This window comes from Neolamprologus multifasciatus, chromosome 4 (assembly GCF_963576455.1).
Source record: "Neolamprologus multifasciatus chromosome 4, fNeoMul1.2, whole genome shotgun sequence".
Taxonomy (NCBI): Eukaryota; Metazoa; Chordata; class Actinopteri; order Cichliformes; family Cichlidae; genus Neolamprologus; species Neolamprologus multifasciatus.
The window spans coordinates 21,407,454-21,428,289 of NC_140442.1; the positions used below are offsets into that span (position 1 = coordinate 21,407,454).

General features: G+C 41.4%; 1 protein-coding gene across 2 annotated transcripts in view; it reads left to right on the forward strand.

Moving 5' to 3' along the window:
* Positions 1 to 20,836, forward strand: part of prkcbb (protein kinase C, beta b) — a 105,107-nt gene that overhangs the window by 61,100 nt on the left and 23,171 nt on the right. For both annotated transcript variants that reach the window (XM_085158146.1, XM_085158145.1), the window contains exons 10-16: positions 3,217 to 3,390; positions 5,297 to 5,388; positions 6,335 to 6,397; positions 7,342 to 7,480; positions 9,419 to 9,499; positions 9,978 to 10,085; positions 17,078 to 17,218. In XM_085158146.1, the coding sequence (XP_085014272.1) occupies positions 3,217 to 3,390; positions 5,297 to 5,388; positions 6,335 to 6,397; positions 7,342 to 7,480; positions 9,419 to 9,499; positions 9,978 to 10,085; positions 17,078 to 17,218 (798 nt within the window). The remainder of the gene's footprint in view (positions 1 to 3,216; positions 3,391 to 5,296; positions 5,389 to 6,334; positions 6,398 to 7,341; positions 7,481 to 9,418; positions 9,500 to 9,977; positions 10,086 to 17,077; positions 17,219 to 20,836) is intronic.

The following is a 20,836-nucleotide window of genomic DNA, read 5'->3' on the forward strand; positions in this document are numbered from 1 at the left end:
TTATAAGACATAAACAGCAAAGTTGCTAAGTTTCTCATCTCAGAGGGGAAAAGTGGGAATAAGAGGTCACTCTTATTGCTCCATTCTTAAAGAATTTAGAGAGAATAACGAGTGTGACATCAATGTGTTTGCACCGCGAAGCTGATGTTCATTTCCTGCCTCTAAATAATGAGTAAGAAGAAGTAGTTTTGTTTATTTCTTATGTCTTTGTGGTATATGTTTCTATTTGCAGACATACAGCCTGTAGAGATCAAGCTTGTGTTCTTTCTCACGGCTGTATATGTTAGCCTCAGAGGAATGGTCAAGTGGAATTTTGGTGACTAGGTTCGCCCTGTGGTTTGTGCAAATTAAAATCGAATGTTTAATAATAGATATAAATGCTCAGTACAACTGAATGAAAAACAACTTCTTGAGTTTACAGAAGTCATTTAGCCTCGTGTGAACTACACATCATACAGGCGATACTGTGGCAAACACCGCAGTCTTTCCACAGCATTCTAAAATGTAAGTTGGTGCCTTTGCCCTTATTCCAAGCAAGAAATGATTGAAATATCTTCACTACTAAGCAGAGATGGGCAGCAATGTGTTACAAGTAACACATTACCGTAATCTGATTAATTCTTAAGGTAATGAGTAAAGTAATTATTGCAAAAAAGTAATTGGATTACTCCTACTTTCCCGCAACCACGCTGTGTTACTGTGTTACTTAATCGTGATTTTGTTTGCGAGAGTGTCTCATGTCAATGACGTACAAGCGTGTGACGCCCGTGGCAGCAGCAGACGTGTGCAGATCAACAATGGATAACATGGAGTGCAGGAGATAGTACGACCATGCAGCGTTTAAAGCGTGGAAGTACTGACATTGCTTTGAGTTTGAGTCCCTAAAAAGTGACAAAAACATTAGCATCCGTTGTACAGTCTGCGTGGGAAGAAAACTTCTTTTTACAGCGAAAAATTAAACTTCAAATCTGAGCAAGCACCTAGCACGCTGCCACGGGAATGTGAAATTCACAGAGCGACCCCCGGATCCCCCAACTGACATGACCGCTGCGGCACCAGGCAAACCTCCGTGTGCTCCGCTCTTGCTAAACAGGTGAAAGCAGATTTAAGAGCAACAGGATTTAGTGCTGCTGAATCTTTGATTTTATTTATTTTTTGCTGTGTTACACACAAAAAAGCTATTTTTATGCTGGAATATGCAGAAAATAGGTTTGAATGTTAAGTAATAAGTAACTAAGTAATAAAGTAACTAATTACTTTTGGAAAATAAGTAATCAGTAAAGTATTGGGGTTACTTTCTTGGAGAAGTAATCAGTACAGTGACTTTCTGTAAAAAAAAAAAAAAGACAAGTGTGAAAAATGAAGCACAACCTTATTGCTTCCATAGGAATGAGGGGGTAACATTAGCCAAATTATTAGCTGATTATTAGCACGTGGAAAGATTTGGATAGAAGCAGAGGCTTTAGCAGTTTGCTGCTCTGTAGCATTCAGGTGTCTGTTAACACAATGTCACAATCTTCCCAGGAGTGAACGTCCCAGCAAATTCAGTTCAAGGTCAGGATCAGAGAAACTACCGACAGATTGTACAGACCTCAGTTAGCATGTTAAATGTAAAAACTCATGACAGTACAGAAACAAAACTGAAGGAACCACAAGAGTTCTTCCACAATATTCTTTGAAAAGAGGAGAACGAAGCTGTTTGGCACCATGTTTGGCAACAAACAAACACAGTATATGAGCACAAACGCCTCATACCAGCTGTCAAGCACGGTGGTGGAGGGGTGATGATTTGCAGCCACAGGACCTGTGCATCTTACAGTCATTGAGTCGACCAGAGTCACATGTAGTAGTACATTAATATGCCTCTAGGTTAAAATTCAACATATAAGGAACAGTTAATTTTGTAGCTGTGTGGTTAGATAGGCTGAAACACACGTCTGATCCAACTCTCTGCATTTCTCAAACTATCTCAATGTTACCTTAAACATGAATGCTGCACACACACCCTCAACAGGCTCCTGTAAATCCTTTCTTTCTTTGAAGGTTGAATTTAATTGAACTTTTGCTCTGGTCACAAGTCTGTGTGAACCTTTCATGACACCTGGTCCACATTTGGCAACCACATAAAGGTAATCACAATTCAGGGTGTGTTTATTTTCATTTATGTGCATCTCATAAGTGGATTACAAGAAGCTGTCATCCCTGAATTCCCAATAAAAAGTCAAAATTGAGCGCTGCCAGGCAGTTTCTGAGTTCGCCCATGTGTCCCTCACAACGCCCTGCCCTTCTTATAATTCATTTAACCTTTTTTTCTCCTTTTTAATCCCAGTCTCTTCACCTATCAACCTTCCTTTATCTACAGTTTCCCCACACTGTGAACCATATGATCCAGGAAATGTGAAATAAGCCCTTTTTACTTTGATTTTTGTCTTCTTTGTCTTTTTTTTTCTCCTTCACTTCATCCTTACTGTTCATGAAGGGCAAAAGGAAGTCGAACAGTATAAAAATCTTTGAGGAACTCTGTCTAATATTAACGTTATCACAAGAAGAACCACTGGCTAAGCGCTTTCTCCCCTTGCAGGGAGATTGCTGCAGCAGCCTTTAGGTTTTGCGTCCTCTAACGGCACCATTATGTTTAATACTTGTAAGAGTGGCGAGTTTCAAATTCATTATGTAATTAATGTTTGTTAAAGCCTTGCTAGCCATCCAGCAGGGGTTATTGAACACAGATTTTGTGGCTTACAGAACAGGCCTTTAAAAAATGCCTCGATTACGATTAATTTTTGTTATCTCACACAAATTGTACCCATGTAATTTATGTGATGTATAAAAATGGCTTTGAGTGACTCTGTAAGCGGCTTCATGCCGTCCCATTTTCCTCTTTCTCTCCTTTCTTATTCCCCTGGTTATTTTGCCTCCATTGGCGTCTTGAAAAGTGATGAATCGGTTTCTTTTTGTCTTTTTTCTCTTTATTTCTTACTTTGACTGTCTAACCCAAAACAGTCAGAGAAGCTTTCCTTCATCGCTCTGATCCTTTATCCCCGTCCTTCACAATACCTCCCCTGCTTCTCCTGTTTCTCCTTTTCTCTCTCTGTTTCTTTCCCTTCTTTGTTGGTACAGAGCCATGACAGCAGCTGTGAGCCTTAAAGATTTTGAATATTGATGAATTCATCTTCTTGCATTTCATACATGTTCTTTGTTCGCCCTCTCTCTAAGGTGATGCTGGCAGAGCGCAAAGGAACCGAGGACCTGTACGCTATAAAGATCCTGAAGAAGGACGTCGTGATCCAAGATGATGACGTAGAGTGCACCATGGTGGAGAAGAGAGTGCTAGCTTTATCTGGAAAGCCCCCATTCTTAACGCAGCTGCACTCTACCTTCCAGACTATGGTGGGTGGGCCGACATGTTCCCACCGAATATACCTCACTGAGATATATTCATTTTATTTTATACAAACTAAAAAGCAGCCCTGTTTTAACTTGTCACTCCTTAAATTTAATTGGCTCTTTCAGTCATCAACAAGAAGAATATACTGTCATGTTCACCATCATGGATCTCACACAAGTAATAGACATTAATACCAATGCTGAAGCTAACACTTTTTTAGGTACACCTTGTTTTCACCTTGAGAATTGCCTTCATTCTTCATGGCACAGATTTAACCGGGTCATGGAAACATTCCTTATTTATTCTGGTCCATGTTGACATGGCTGCATCACACATGTTAATCTCCCATCTCACCACAACTCACTGTTGCATTCAAGAAACCATGATTTGAGCTTTGTGACACTGTGTTATCCTGAGGATGGTGCACTGTAGGCAAAAAGGGTGCTAAGTTGGTACTAAGGGGCCCACAGTGTGCCAAGAAATACTATTACACCCCCACACAAGGCAGGAGGAATCTGAGGTTTCATGTTGTTTATGCTAAATTCTAACCGTCAACATTAATCAGACCAATGCTTTTTAAATATTTTAATCCAGTTTTGGTAAGATTGTGTGATTTGTATTCTCAGTTTCCTGTTCTTAACAGGAAACAACAAACACTCCACATTCAAAGTCACCTAAATCCCATTTCGCCCCCTTTATGATGCTCAGCTTGGACTTCAGCAGGTCACCTGCACCGTGTCTACATGCCTGAGTGCATAGAGCTGCTGCCATGTGATTGGCTAACTGGATATTTGCATTAACAAGTAGTTGAACAGGTGTGGCTTCTAAAGTGGTGGTCTGTATATTTGGAAGGAATTTTAGACCCGATTTCTCAAAATGTAATTTATACTTGTAACTTTATATTGTGTATTTTTTATTTATTCATTTTGTTATTCAGTCTACATGGATTATATTAACCTTTCAGTGGAAAAATGCGGAGTTTTTTGTTTTTTTAATATATCTGGTTACACATGCTACCAAACACAAAAAAACATCTGGGGTGACTGCTTACCTGTTGTCCCAAGTTTATAGCTGGAATGCACAAACTTTATAATGTGCATTAGTCCTAATGATGAGGCAGCAGAGGAGTAAATATAGCTCTCCTGCATTAACACTCATCTCTCCATTCTCACTGATTAGTGATGTGTTGTAAATGAATTTGAATGACAAAAGTAAATAAAACCGATCTGATACTGACACACACACCTACACACACACACATTTATAAAAACTTAACATGTGCATGTTAATCCTGCTCAGCACTAATTCTCTGACTGGAGGGCTTTTGTACATCAAATTCAGTTATTGCATGCAGGCAGTTATTACAGTCATGCATGCACACATCCATACAGTAATATGGCACCTATGCAGTGCATACGCAAATACAGTTAAACCACACACACTCACGCACACACAGATACTATAGGCTCGCACACAGAGCAAACAGCTGCTCATAAGACTTATCAGGGAGTACAGACTCTAACACTAAAAACTTCACAATAAACTCCAGAACACACAGACACACACACCAAATCCCTCCACATTTTCTCACTTACTGAAACTTATTGGCAATTTCTGTAGATAATGGAGGACTACAGGTCACTAAATTGATGTCACTGTGTTCCCTCAGTTGAAGACTTATTGGATCCACCGACAACCCAATCACCACTTTTCTCCCCGTCCTCCTCACTTCCTCTGTCATATTTTCTGCATCTCTCCTCTGATCTTCTCTCAATTCGCGCATCAAACTCACAGCGGTCCCTTCCACCTCCACAGTATTTTACGCTCCTTTGACCTCTCATCTATTTTTATTAACGTGCACTTTGTGACCCGTCTTTCTCTGCTTGCCCTTCTACGCCCCCTCCACAGGACCGTTTGTATTTTGTCATGGAGTACATAAACGGCGGAGATCTCATGTATCAGATACAGCAGGTCGGCAAGTTCAAAGAACCTCACGCTGTGTGAGTACACAGACACACACACACACAGAGAAAATCAGAGCCCCGTGAAAGCAGGTGTTTCACACTTTAGTAATACCTGTTTAAATCGTGGCGAATAAGCCATCATCAGCTTGACTGGTGATGGATGAGCAATCCCAGCAGAGCCCGGAGGTGAAATATGTTGTTTGCCCCCAATGCAGCTTGCTGCTCTGAAGAGCTTCAAAGAAATGAAAGTAATCCAGCAGCTCCTGAGTTTTCAGTGCATGGCGCAGTACCTCCAGAACTGCAGAATATAATTACGGTGGCTGGCAAGATCGCTGGTGTCAAGCCCAACCAGCAGGCTGACACATTTGACAAGTGGGGCTGTCGGTGTCGAGCGAGAGTTGAGGAGTTAGCCTAAATTAAAGTTTCTTCCCTATGGCTGAAGGTTCAGACTGCAGAGGGGGTAAGTCGAAGTACACGAGGAACTCTTTTAACTAAGGCCATCAGCTTGTTCGCTCTCTTTTTTTTATTAAACAGGAAATCCGTCTCCACGGATGATTAAATTGCTTTGAACTTCAGTGTTGCAGTGTCTTTTTGTATATTGAGAGCTTCTGTATTTATTCTTTAATGCTGCTGCTCATCATTCTGAGCACAGAAAGAACATCTAATTAGCTCCAAACGGGCTCTGCACAGTTTTCACAACCAAATGACTCTTGATGTCTTTAAAATGCGCTTTTTAAACGCAGAGAGCGCATGCACGCCCGCGCAAGCGTGGCCGACTGTGCGGTCAGTCTGTCCAGACCTCTGCCGCTGATCTTATCAGCTGCTTGCTGGCCTTGAAGAGACAGGAGTGACCTTTACTCTGACACGCGCACACACGCACACAAATGATCTGTTTTCCTGCTGTCCTTTTTCTCGGCCTCTGTCTAATTGCCGTTGTTGTTGCCGTTTGTGTGTGTGTGTGTGTGTGTGTGTGTGTGTGCAGATTTTACGCTGCAGAGATAGCGATTGGTCTGTTTTTCCTACATCAAAAGGGCATCATCTACAGGTAACATCCATGACACAACCTACTAAACGCAAAACATTAACCAAATATAGCTGAGCTCACACAGTAGTACGTACCTGAAATAGTGCAGTTTCCCCCTGTCTGCCCCTCTCCAGCGTATGTCGGCAATTTCTTCCTGTTAAAAGGGAGTTTTTCCTTCCCACTGTCGCCAAGTGCTTGCTCATAGGAGGTAGTTTGATTGTTGGGGTTTTCTTTGCATTATTCTAGGCTCTTTATCTTACAGTATAAAGCGCCTCGAAGGCGGCTGCTGATGTGATTTGGCGCTATATAAATAAAACCCAATTGAACTGAATGAATTACTGCCATGTGCCAAATATACTCTTATACAATATGGAAGTTTATAAAATCAGGAAGTTTCAGAGGGAATTTGGGACTTGTCAGTAAAGTAAAGTTTCTTTCAGCACAGTATTAGCAGCTAGGATAATTAAAATGAACCTGTTGTGCTCATTTCCAGCACTGTTGTGTTCTTCTTGGACTACTAGAGAAGTTTTGTATGACTGGCAGTTCAAAATAATCTTAATTTGTTAAGTCAATTTGTGATGTCAGTTATCACTACTGGTGTAGCCAACGGTGAATGTGAGCTATTTAGTACTATATATGTTTTATTATAAGGTGCTTCACAAATCTAAAATAAATGAGAAACAATGTAATTTTAACCTTTCTTCACATCTAACACATCGTTTGGACTAACACAGGCATTCACTTTAACATGAGCTGGAAGTTGTACATAATGCAGATCCATCTGTAATGCTCAGAAAGGGTTGTACAGTCAAACTGATGCAGTCTCAATAGCTGAGGATCACATTTCACAAACCTTTTGAGCCTCTAAATTGAATTTGAATACAGATTTGCCGTTTCGAGTATCGATGCCAAGTTATGTTGATTAGTCTGTTGTTCCTTTTTGACTTTGCTTCACCCTCTCACAGAGACCTGAAGCTGGACAATGTAATGCTGGACTGTGAGGGCCACATTAAAATAGCAGACTTTGGCATGTGTAAAGAGAATATGAATGATGGAATCACAACCAAGACCTTCTGTGGCACACCGGATTACATTGCTCCTGAGGTAAAGTGCGTGTGAGAGTGATGGTGGTTGGATCGGTTGTATTGATCTCTCACTGTTCTCCTGCAGTAGCTATGCAGCTCCAAGAGAGGCTAAATAAAACTTTTATTTTGGAAAAAACTTTGCTTTCTTGCAGACAACTAGAAGAGAATACTCTCGTGTTTGCATGTATGTAGCTGGAGCCATGCTTTACTTATTAATAGTACTTTGTTTCTGTCCAGATGTAACAGGAGCACTCTCTAAAGCTCACTAAAATACTACATTAAATTTGTCTAATTTGTTAAAATACCCAAAGCTGAAAATGACACATTTCAGCTTTGCACTGGTTTTTGTGCCAGACTATTTCTTGGCCAGAAGCAGGGATTTCCTCAAGTCTTGCTGTCTTTTTATGTAACGCTCAGCAGAAACGCCAACGAGCATCTCTCCATGAAAATAAACTCTCCCTTAAAGTGTCGGTGGTAGTTTGGTAGTTCTATTAGCTGGAATACATAAAGATACTTTAATTGCATTTCAGCCTCACTATCAGTTTGCTCTCATGTCAGTCAGCCCATGTAGTCTAAACGTCCCTCAAAATTAACTGACTGTGTAGGTATTATATTTGGGAACATCATTACCTCCTGGATTCACACAATAAAAAAGCCTTTCAGTAAATTTACATCAAAAATGCACATTAAGCTTTTTTATTTTTCAGTTTCGTATTTTATCATTTCAAAATCCTCTAACTGCACTCTGCTAAAGGCCAGAAGCTCAAACAAGCACCAGACCATGAAGTAAATAGTCTACCACTGTGAACTTGGTAAGTCAGTTGCAGGTGTGGTGCACACGTCTTACTTTTGATCCATAAAACTCATAAAGCTCCTCTTGCACGTGAAGCAGGTGTTTTTCTAATTGATTTTTTCTCATACAAAATAAATGTGGTGCACAAAAGTCTTTCACCAAATACTATCTGCAGTGCTGTCTACAGTCCACAAAATGCCTGTACTGGTTTAAAAAAAAATGCTGCTCTGCCCCTTAAGTGCTCGTTAAGCCTTGTTAAATATCGGCAGTAGCCCTGTGGGGACGCGTACTGTACTTGTATTACAAATAACAAGAAAAAGTGAAGTCTAATTTTAAGCACTTTTAAAAATACAGCAGCTGTTGTACAAAATGAGTAAAATACATAAAAACAATAAAAAATAAAATAGAGCATAAATAAGTAAAGCAGCACAAATACAAAGAGATCAGAACTTAAAAATAGATTTCAAAGCATATAAAAGCCAAACCTGATCTCCTCTGGGTTTTAGTAGTTTAGTTTTGAGTATTTGACCAGCAGACCTCAGTAACCTAATGGGAGTGTGCAAAGTCAAAAGATCAGAGAGGTCAACCCAACCCAGTGCGATGAATTCAAAACAAAGAATAAAATCTTAAAGTGATTTCTAAACCTGACTCACTGGCAGCCGGTGTAGGGGGAGCCAGTATGGGTGATATGTGGTCTCCCAGTTAATAGCCAATAACACTTGATGGAAAGAACGACTTATCACTGTTGACTTGGCTTCCTGTGGCTCAGGAGGTCGAGGGGGTTGTGTGCTAATTGGAAGATTGGTTGTTCAACCGCTGACACCTCAAACCTGTACGCTGAAGTATCTTTGGGCAAGATACTGAGTCCAAGCCGGCTCTAATGCAGCACCAGTTTTATAATGTGAATGAGATAGAAATGTGACCAGTAAAGGTGCTATTTCTACTGATAGTAATAATAAAGATGTATCTTCAGGAACTATATTTGGCTCCTACAGTTTGTTTCTTGAAGTTTCCAGCTGAAGCTGACTTTTGGGATTTTTTATTTTTTTTGACTGGAGCTATTGTTTAACAGATAGGATCATTTTCTTTAATGCTGACTACCTTTGTATCATAGACTGAAGCGATGACTGCAGCATTTCTGAACAATGTGTCTCCTATGCTCAGATTATAGCCTACCAGCCTTACGGGAAATCTGTGGACTGGTGGGCCTTTGGCGTCTTGCTCTACGAGATGCTGGCTGGACAGGTTGGTCTGTGTGTGTGTGTGTGTATTTGTGTGTGTTCCTCTGTATCTGTGTGTGTGTGTGAGAGAGAAAGTGGGTAATTGCACAAAGGATTTATTAATCTTGGTTAAGGAAAAAAAATATAACACCATCTTTGGATCCACATGAATGTGTGATTCACGCTCCTTTCAGAGCAGCGTTTTGTATTCACGGCTGAGTGTGAATAAAAACAAACACTCCTGATCTCAGCCTTTAAAATGTAACACCGTGTAATGAAAGGTTAGCTATTAAATTATATGCTATAATGAGATTTTCTCTCGTGGTATTAATAATTGTTAAAATGTGACATTTTGAAATTCTGAATATTTCATTTAGAGGCCTGCAGCTTTTAGATTCTTGTGAGAAAAAAAAACAGCTTTTAATGAATGAATTCAAGTATCCTCTATTTGTCCTGTGCTGCCTTCTGCTTCTCCTCACTCATTTCTCTCCTGTCCTCTCAAGCCTCCATTTGACGGAGAGGATGAAGATGAGTTATTTCAGTCAATCATGGAGCACCACGTCTCCTATCCCAAGTCAATGTCCAAGGAGGCTGTCGCTATCTGTAAAGGGGTGAGTGTACGAAAAACACACACGCACAAAGCACGCTTTAAGCCGCGAGTCCTTGCCCGTCTCTCAAGCTCAACCTCGCTCCCTCCTCGCAAACTCACTCTCCCGCTTTCTGTCTCGCTTCCCGTATCCTCCTGACACTCTTCCCTCTTGAACACAAACATGCCGAGGAGAGAACGAGGAAGGGATTAAATCCGCTTGAGGAAAGGATGCGGGAAGAGGGAGGAGGGTGAAAGGAGGAAAAGAAGGAGACATCAAAATTATCTGCATAATTAAATCCATTGTGGTGGAACATTTATTTGGAGCGAAACAACATTGTTCCCCTCTCACTATCTTCCCCGCTTCCATCTCGCCCGCCGTCTCTGTCGTAGCGCTGTCCATCCTTCCCCTCGCGCTCTGCAGTGTCCATTGTCAAGCTACTGTTGTGCCTTTTTTTTTTTTTCATTGTACATCCCCTCTATCTCTTTATCACACACACATACACACACATTAGATGGCTCTAATAGCTTAAGCCTGTGCAGTTGGCTGTAGAAACTCCTTTTCAGAATAGACTGGCCAGGCCTGATTGCTGCACTCGGATTATTTGTGTTTTGCGGACACACGGTTTGTGTCACACACCCTTCGTCACATACCAAAAAACTGGAGAGAGAAAAAAATATCAATAAAATATTATTTTATCTTTTGAAGTTCTGCAGTACCCACAGAAAGCACCTACACATTAACATCAGTGTGTAGCGCGAGCGTGGATGAGGACACACACGCACACATTTGTTCCAGCATGACCTGAGTCATACATTCTCCTACTAAATTTAAAGGCAAAGGCATTCATAGGTAAATTACTGACAAGTACGTTCGCTGCATTACAAACGCCCACACTGGCTGTGTTATGTATTAGTGATGATTACCGGGTTGTAGTGCTGCAACAGTGCATCCTCAGTGGAGCATGAAAGCTCGCCTCCGTCCACCCCCAGAGCTCCCTCTGCACCCTGCTAGGACTGCCTGAGTTAACTCAGTGTGTGTGTGTGTGTGTGTGTGTGAGAGAGAGAGTGAGAGAGAGAGTCTCGGTGTGTATGTGAAGACAACATGAAGGCTTCATTTTAAATGCTACAAGATAATTCCATTATTCTGTTCATAAAGTGGATTTTTTCAGTGCTTTGCTATGACGTTGATGCGTTCTGTCTACATGCTGGACGCTACCTTAAATAACCTGTTGTTGTAATGGGAAAATTACCACAGTTCAAGTAATAATTTTTAACAGAAGGTGATCATTTCTTGACAAGAATGAGCAATCTGCCCTGCAGATTGAGAAGTAGTCTGATTAAAAGCAAGCATACTGATTGCAGTGTGCCTGACTCTCGTCTGTTTTCAGTTTGTGTGAACAGAGATACAGGTCTCTCTGCCTCACCGCCTTCGAAACAGAAGGCTGAATGTCTTAGGCTTCAAATAATTGAAAATAACTAAGTCCATGCCAGCCAAATAAAAGCAACACTGCACGCCTCCGATCCATTATCAGATGATTAGCGCACTTTCAGGTGTTAAAAGTCCAACTCTGCTGACATTGCGGCACAATTTCACAGCGTCTCAGTAATCTGAGTTCAAACAAGAAGTAAATAGTTTAAATCTTGCCAGCATGCAGTGTTTTAATAGGCTGGTGTGTTTAGATCGAATGCTTAAAAATTGTGTGTGTGTGGGTGTGTGTGAGGGGAGGTGGAGAGGGTTAGGACATGTGTGGAGAGGGAGTGATCATTTCCACTCCCCTGCTTCCACCCTATCAAGCATCCATATTTTATAGCCAGCAATGGGCGACCCGCACACAAACACACACACACATACTCACACAGGCTGCTGTTCCGGTGTGTTTTGTAGCGCTGCAGTGTTAGGTACATGATTTGTTCAACTTCATTTGATTCTACAGCAAAGAGTAATTGCTCAGATGTGTCCTCACACAAGCGAACGCAGGTGCACACAAAAGCACAAAAGTGTTTTCTGCCACTGTTCTCTTTCTGCACTAACCACAGGAAGCTTTGTGAATGAAATATCTGGGTCTCATGAGGACAGTCGCAAGTATGAAGTTGAAGTTTATTCATTCATCCATTTTCTTCCACTTATCCAATTCAGGGTTGCAGGGGGCGCTGGAGCCTATCCCAGCTGCCATAACACAAAGAGACAGACAACCATTCACACTCAGATTCACACCTGTGGGCAATTTAGAATCACCATTTAATGTAACCCCACTAGCTGCTTGTCTTTGGATTGTAGGAGGAAGCAGGAGTACCCGGAGAGAACCCACACAGTGTTGGGACAGTGGCAGGGGGAGTTTGACTGGGACGGTACACCTGTCGAACAGCGGTCCTGAGATCAGAGAGGACAGAAACTTCCCGTGGAGCAGACGGGCAAATGAAAAGCAGGGCCGCATGATCCATCTGAGTTTTGGGGTTTTAAGTAGGAGGCGTCACAAATGTTACCACAGTGATAACTGGCCTGTGGCAGTCAAGAGTTCATAGTGACGTCACCCTTGGTGGCACCAAGAACCTGCAACCTGGGAGCACCTGGCCAGTCTCCCTGGAGCTGTTCTCAGCTCTCTTCTCTCCATCCATCCAGCACTGTGTTATTTGTTTGTTTGGCCTGGTTATTTTAGGTTTTACACCATTCAACATTATGCATCCTTAACATTCAATCCCCTATCCAAATACTGACACGTTGATAACACTCTTTAGCACACCTCATGAAATATTATGGTTTTTAACCCCGATCAGTTAATAAATTGTTTGTCATGGCCCTCGAGCCAGACTGTGACACTACTGATGATGTGTTGCTGCAATAGCAATCCTGCTCTGTATGAGAGGAACCGCGGGTTGGTGTATGTGTTTGGTGTGAAGCTACCCTCTGAAGGGTTATTACCGAACGCCTCTAAGTCAGAATCCTGCCTAGATGCATTGATATCGCAGCGCTGTGGATCTTCAGTTGATCTCAGTCTCAGATGGCCCATCTCCAACATTGCAATCATGTAAATGATTTCCATCTGCATGGGATGGGTCCCTTCTGTGCTTACATGGAAAGCCAGAGGCAGGGAGAGGAGCAGCAAGGTCCTCCATGCAGAAAAAATGGAGGCATCAGTGAGAACAGAAATGATACCAAGTCAAATACAGCATGAAAAGGAGCTGGGGTGGAGGTGGGTTGCAAAGTGGCTTGCGTGTATTCATTAAAGAAGTTAGCCTGCCAACACACATACATAGAGCCCGCTCTATGTACGTTTTACTAATTGGATGCATACAAATGTATACATACAAATGCAACCAGCTGTACTCCGAGATATTTGTGGAAACTTAAAATATTGGTGACTTATTGGGTTAAAACTGGAAGCATACCCTTCAAAATGAAGACTGCAGATGTACATGGTTAGTATAGGCAGATAACTTTATTCCTGTTGATCTATGAGAGTTTCAGGTATTTAGTCAAATCCAAGGGAAATTACATTATACATTGACAGCATGTCAAACTAGTGTTTGCCAGATGGTAATTGTCCATTAGTATAGAGATGAGGGAAATCCTGTCATTTTCACATATGCCATTATTATCTGCAGTCAGAGGCCCAATTTTAGTTTGGCTGCTATGTGCTCTGTCTTTCTCCTGATCAGGGAGTTCAAGGGTTCGTTCATATTCACTGCAGTTTTTCTTTACAGAAAACTAGCTGCTGTGCCTGTACCTACTGTTCAATAGGTGACAAGTTTGGGGTTTCACTTTTAAAATGAAGTCACTAAAGGGATTTTAATCTACTGTAGGTCAGCTGTGTTTTTTAAATGTGCCTTAAAACTGTTGCTACATGACAAGAGTCAGATTATAACACACTGATGTACAAATAACTGACAAATGTGATTCTTCAGGTCTTTGACACTGTCCAGCTGTCCAGTCTGTATCTGTTCATTCAGCCTATGACAGCAGGGTTAGACTCCAGCGCCCGGTGACCCTAAACCAATGGCCACAGCATCTGAATCAACTCACTTTCATACAAATCAGACAACTCCCAGCATTAGTGGTCAAGTACACCTGTATATATATATCGCTATGCCTGTTACTTTAGATGTGTGTGTATGTGGTAGAGAAAGTGGATTTGTGTGCGCGCCCATGCATTGGCGCTGCCAATGTGTTTCATGCAGATTCATGCGCATGTGCAAGCAGTGCAAGATTGACTGACCCCTGGAAAATGTTATTCTATCTGCAATGTAATGAGTTATGACTGCTGCTCCTGAGGGAGGCACACCCCACCCACACACACACTCACTGTAGCATCACACCCCCATGGAGGTTTTGTGTGGACAGACATTATAAACGGTCTTTAATTACGCCTGCGGATGACTTTTGTGGCAAAAGAGGAAAGAAAGACAACAGTTATTCATTTGTCCGCAGGCTGTTACTTGGTGGCTTGTATTTGCTCCCCAGGGAGAGGCATGCAAGATGACAGTAAAATGGAAGGATGGTTAAAATTAAGGATTAAGAAACTCTAATAACTATAATGAGCTTTTTCATAAACAGCGATGAAAGTGGAAGAATTGTGGTTTAAACCCAGGGCAGGAATCAGGAATAAATGAGATGAAACTTTAATGATTCCTAAGGGGAAATTTGGGGCACTGGAGCAGCACACTGTTGAGCACAGATCAGATTTAGACTCCTCTTGCAGGTTAGTAATATGGCTCCTACTTACTTTATGTAACTGTGTGTACACATGAAAATAAAAAGTTGTAAAATCATGAGTTTCCTGAAGTGTAGTTTCCTGTAGTTCTGCAGATCATTTGTAACTTGGAAACGGTTAACACTTAAAACAACATTTTTCCTTTGGCAAAGACAAAATGATTAAACAGCTCGTTTAACGTTTTGGCAACACCAGAAGCATTGCTCCAAGGCTTGTAATGTTAGCTGTCGGATCACTATATCATTTTGATCCACACTAAAATATCTCAACAGCTCTTCAGTGGATTGCAGTGAAGTTTTTTGCAGACATTATGAGTTCTTGTATTCTAATTGCGTTTAGACTAATGATCCACAACACCTATATAAAAGTCAAAAAGCATCACCAATTGGTTTTTGAAGCCTGGAGTCCTAGCTGCAGGATTATGACTGAACACCTCTAAGTCAGAATCCTTCCTACATGCACTGATGCCATATTAGCAGGCCCATGACTGGACTGGTCATCATCTTTGTGATTACTTTGGTCACCAGTAGTTTGTATGAAAGACGGTAACTTTTCTGCAAACACTCACCGGCTACTCGCCAAGTGAAAAGTGTGACACACACCATGAACAAAGTAAACCCTTTCAAAACACGGTGGTTGCAGCAGTAAGGCGCCGTTTCATTAGCACATAGTGAGTAGTTTGACATCAGTAATCTGCCATGGACCAAAGCAATCACAACCCACATAGCAGACACGTCTGGCCCGGATCTGACTTCGTGCATGGTAAGTGGTATGTCATCCAGATATGGGCCAGGCCTGGCGTAGATGGCACTGTTTATGTGATGCCATGCCACATATGGCCCGGTTGTAGTTTGGTTTATGTGGCCAAGGCTCATAGAAAACAGGTCTTCCCCGGATCCAGCATCAAGTTGGCACTTCTGACTGACCCTATGTCATGGCAGGGTGTATGTCAACCAGATGTGGGCCAGGTCTGGCAATGATGTCAATGTTTATGCTATGGCATGCCATATCTGGCCCGATTGTGGTTTGGTGTATGTGGCCCAGGCCCATAGAAAACAGGTCTTCCCTGGATCCGGCATCAAGCTGGCACTTCTAACTGACCCTATGTCATGGCAGGGTGTATGTCAACCAGATGTGGGCCAGGTCTGGCAATGATGGCACTATTTATGTTCCTATTTTCCTATTTTAGTTAGAAGACCCAGATGCCATGTTGCAATACTATACTGCTATGGTAGCCAATGTTTCAAATGCAGGTTTGACAGGTTTGTGAGTGTACACTTTATCCAAAACCCAGTGAGGGTTTACTCATGTAAACCCTCACTAGGTGAGGGTTTACTCATGTAAACCCTCACTAGGTGAGGGTTCACAACCCTCACTAGGTGTTTACTCCTGAGCTACAGCCACCCGGTGGCTGTAGCTCAGGAGTTAGAGCAGGTCACCTACCGATTGGAAGGTTAGTGGTTCGATCCCTGGCACCTCCAGTTTGCCTCTTAAGAGTGTGAATGTAGTACTCAGTTTAGAGGTAGTGTGTGAATGTTGCATGTCATGTAGAGCACTTTGAGTAATGTGGGGAGTAGAAAAGTGCTATATAAGAATCAGTCTAAAGAGTTTTGTCATGTTGCTTTTGCACTATTATGTTCCGGCCAGACATGAAACTGTTCTGGACCACCACGAGACCACTGGTGTGTCTGCAACTGGCCTTGTGCGGATTACCTCTAGCAAACTTGATCTGGGCCACCAATGGGCCGTCATTCTTTGCGGTATGTGGACCATGTGTAACCACATTGTGTGGGCCAGATCCGGGCCATACCAATTTTGCTATGTGGGAAGGAGGTTTTTGGTGAAAAACCCTCTTTTAGACTGATTTCACCTACGCTGCAGCCGGCAACTTAAACCAACCAATCAGGAAGCACACATTTTTCATTAGTTATCAAAAGTTGCCAGGGAGACGCCAGCTCGTCTCTTGGCCTTGACTTTATTTTCTCAGTTATAGCTTAAATCTAGTGGCAGTTACCACTTACAACGCACTGTTCTCTGAAACTATGACGGTGAGCGTGGTAAACATCATATTTGCTAAACATCAATATGTTAGTATTGTAAATGTAAGGTTTACTTCACAGCACAGATGCATGAAAATGCAGCCTCACAGAGATGCTAATGTGGCTACTAGCTTTTTTTGCAGTGTCAAGACTACCAGAAAGGTAGAAAGATGAATAAACATTCACTTTAAAAGAATTTAAAAAAAATAAGAAGAAGAAGAAAGGTGGACACACAGTAATCGTTTCTCTTCTCCATGTCTGCACAGCTGATGACAAAGCATCCAGCGAAACGCCTGGGCTGTGGCCCAGAGGGGGAGAGAGACATCAGAGAGCACAGCTTCTTCCGCTACATGGACTGGGAGAAACTGGAGAACAAGGAGGTGCAACCACCCTTCAAACCGAGAGCTGTAAGTCTGTCCCCGCCAAACCCGACATGACCGCAGATAAGCATGTGCAAGTCACAAGTCGCACAACAATAAGTGCGCAAAATACTAGTAGAGTAGTAGAGACGTGGAGTTTAATTCATTAGAGGTTAAACTCATAATAAAAATTCTCTCTTCTCTTCTTTTATTCTAATTTCCTTCCTATTTTCTTTCAACAACTACCTTTCTCTTGGCTTACTCATCTTTTCACTATCAATGTGATGTTTCTGTCTCTTTCCTTTCCTTTAATTTGGGACAATGCACACAGGTAAGTCTCGAAATGATGCTCATGATGTTGACAGTGAAGCTGAAGGATGTGTGGCGATGAGGGCAGCGTCGGTGATGATAACAATGCCAGGGACGTTGATGGCGAAAACACTAAAAGAGGCTCAGTGATGAGCGTGGGCTAGATGAAAATATACTGGACATTGACTGCACTTTTGGATGCACATGCACAAAATTGGCAGCTACAGTTTGGTGCCGTTGAAATAAAAGAGCGTTTGGTTTCTCTGAGGTTAGCCTGAGTTTAGACTAAACCTCCAGGGGATAATAAGTCCGTACAGAGCAAATGTGTTTGTGTTGTTCGTTGTTAGACTTCTTCTTTTTTTTTAATTTACGACAAAACAAGTTTGATCATGAGCCGAGTCAGAATGATGTCATCTAATGCTCACACAAACCCCAGCCACGCAGCCTGAGGCCACAGTGCTTTTTTTTTCAGTTTTTCAGAGTTGAGCTTTTCCTGCAGCCTGCGGTGTGTGTGCATGTGTGTGTGTTGGACCAGTAATGCTGCAGTGTGTCTCTTTATTCAGGACATGTGTACGTTCTCGTGTGGTTGAGGTCTCCATTAGGATCTGGCTTTTTTTTTAAAGACTTAGATGTGTTTCTGCAGAGTCACACCGTCTGTTGTCTGATCTCTTCTCCTCGCTACTTTTTCTCCCTTTCTCTTCATCTCTCTCTTTGTTCTGTTTGATCTCGTCTCTCCAACATCTTGTATCTTTCTCACCCCTGCCCCGTCCCTTGCTATTTTCTCTCTTACTGCCTTTGAGTGGCGATAATAAATAGGTTTGGAACCATTGCGTTTATGCCACATCAAAGTTTAGTTCGGTTTAGCATCTGAAGGCAGTTCTTTGATCTTTTATGGTGCTATGTTGCCAGATTTCTTTCAGTAACCTGGGTTGGGTTTTGTCTCTGTGTTATTTTAAGGAGGCTCTCCTTTTATTTCTCACTAAAAGCCTTATCACCACGAAGACGTGCAGCAAAAAGAAAAACAAAACAAATTCCCTCAAACTTGAATTATTTTATCTTTAACTCATAAGAGTTTAATCTTTTGTACAGTACTGTGTAAAAGTCTTGAGCTACCCCCCATATATGTTAGTTTGCAACATAAATGGAAATACAGTCTATAACCAAAAACAGAGTTTTAACTCTCTTAGGCAGCTTTCTTGTCAGTAGTCTTTAGGAATAGTTCTCCAGACTTCTTGAAGGACATTCAAAGCTCTTCTTTGGATGTTGGCTGCCTTTTCTTCTATTCTCTGCCAAGATGATCCCACACTGCTTCGATCATGTCGAGGTCTGGGCTCTGGGGAGGCCAATCCATGACTGATAGTGTTCCACTGTTTATTTTGCTCTGCAGGTTTGCTTCGGCTGCCTTTGAAGTGTTTTTGGGATCACTGTTAAGCAAAAGAATGAAATCATTTCCAATCACACGCTTTCCAGATGGTAGTTTTTTATGTTCATAATTCAATTTTGACAAGATCCCCAACATCACTGGCTGAAATTAGGCACCAAACCAGAGCCTCCTCCATGTTTTACAGATGCAGACACTAACTCTTTGAACCAAAAATCTCAAATTTGGATTCATCACTCCATTAGATCTGTTGCCACTAACTTTCAGTCCAGTTCTTGTATAATTTAACATACCACAGCCTTTTCTCCCTGTTTCCCTTCCTTAAGAATTGCTTCTTGTCACCCACTCTTCCACCAAGACTATTTCCACCCAGATATGCCAAGTTTTTGACCGATAGCTTTTTGGAATTGACCTTGCTGGTGCAAAAATACTGTCAAACTGCTTTATCCTAGTCATTGATGCTGAATGATGTGGTGTTCTAACAGGCTACTAACAGCAAAGTGCCTAAAATACAAATTAAAACTGTTTCTTTGTCTGAGTAGACAAAAGACTGATTCTTGAGTTGAGTAGTTTTTATGCTTGAATGATTCATAGGCCAGTATTCAGTGGTCTATCAAAAAAAGAAATTCTCAGAAAATGGTTAGAAACAAAAACTCAACTGAAAATTAGGGAAAAAGCAGCCAAAGAAAAATGTTTGAAACTTCAGAAAACCCGGAGAACTCTTGCTCAAGACCACTTAAAAAAAAGACAAGAGAAAAAACAATTCCTCTGAGTTTAAATGTAAAGAAATGAGGGGTTACTCAAAACGTTTGTACAGTACTGTATGTTTTATTTACCATATAACTCATAATACTAATCATTAGTATTATGATTATCTTTTACATTTTCCTTATGCAACACATTGTTTGCTTTATTAATAATAAACAAAATTCTTATACTTATTTTGCATTTAAAAAATGTGAAAAGGAGCAGCTTTAATGAGGAAATAATAGCATGGAAAAATAATTTGTAGGAGACCTACAAACATTTATAGTAAGTTTGTTTCTTTCCCATGTGAGGCATGATGCTGTTTTGGTGTGGGTTGTTGTTTCTGGAGGATATTTGATTCCAATAGGCCTTATTGGTTTGATCAGGAGTTAATTTGTTAATATTTTGTTGATCTTTGTCAGTTTGTGGCTTTATGTGCTACTGATGCTTTAACGAATTAGCTGACAAACAGGAGCTGTTGAATTAATGAATGACTGACCGATCATCCAACAGACAGACTGACTGGCTGCCTCCTTCATCCACCCGACATCTAAAAAAATGTTCCAAATACCATTTTTTGGTAGTTACTGTATCACTGTGCCGTGTTTCCACTCATCTGTCTTTTCAGCAACCCAGTGTCTGTCTTTTTCTCCATCATCCTCACAAAGATATTATCCATCCATCCATCTTCCCACTACTCCATCCATCAAGCCATCTGTCCTTTCATCTACACATTTTATTTGTCCTCTATGTTCACGGTTGTTTCGTATATATTTATTTGCATGCTCTGTGGGAAGTCTCAAATGAAACCTGGAGTGCACTACAAAAATCTCACAGTAGTATACAGTTTAAACTATTTCAACTTCTAAATAATATAGTAACTAATACTTTTGTCCAGTTTTTTTTTCTTCTAAAGGGACAATTCACCCAAAATGAACCCTGTTACATCCGTGGTGTCCCTCGGGTTGTGGCTCTTTGACTTTCCATAAACTTCTAAACTTTGTGGCACTCATTTTATTTCCCTTCTCGGCTGATTTTTCCCATCTGCCTCCCCAAACAGGTTAAACAAATGTGAGTAATTAGCTGCAAATACTACTGACCCTGGCGTATTTCTCATTTCACATTATTTCCCCAAACTATAAACACTTTGGCTTAATTTCATTAGGTTTTTTTTGGAGTTGCAGAGATTTAATGAGTTTGTAGTTTTCCTCTGGGTGATGTTGTCAGAG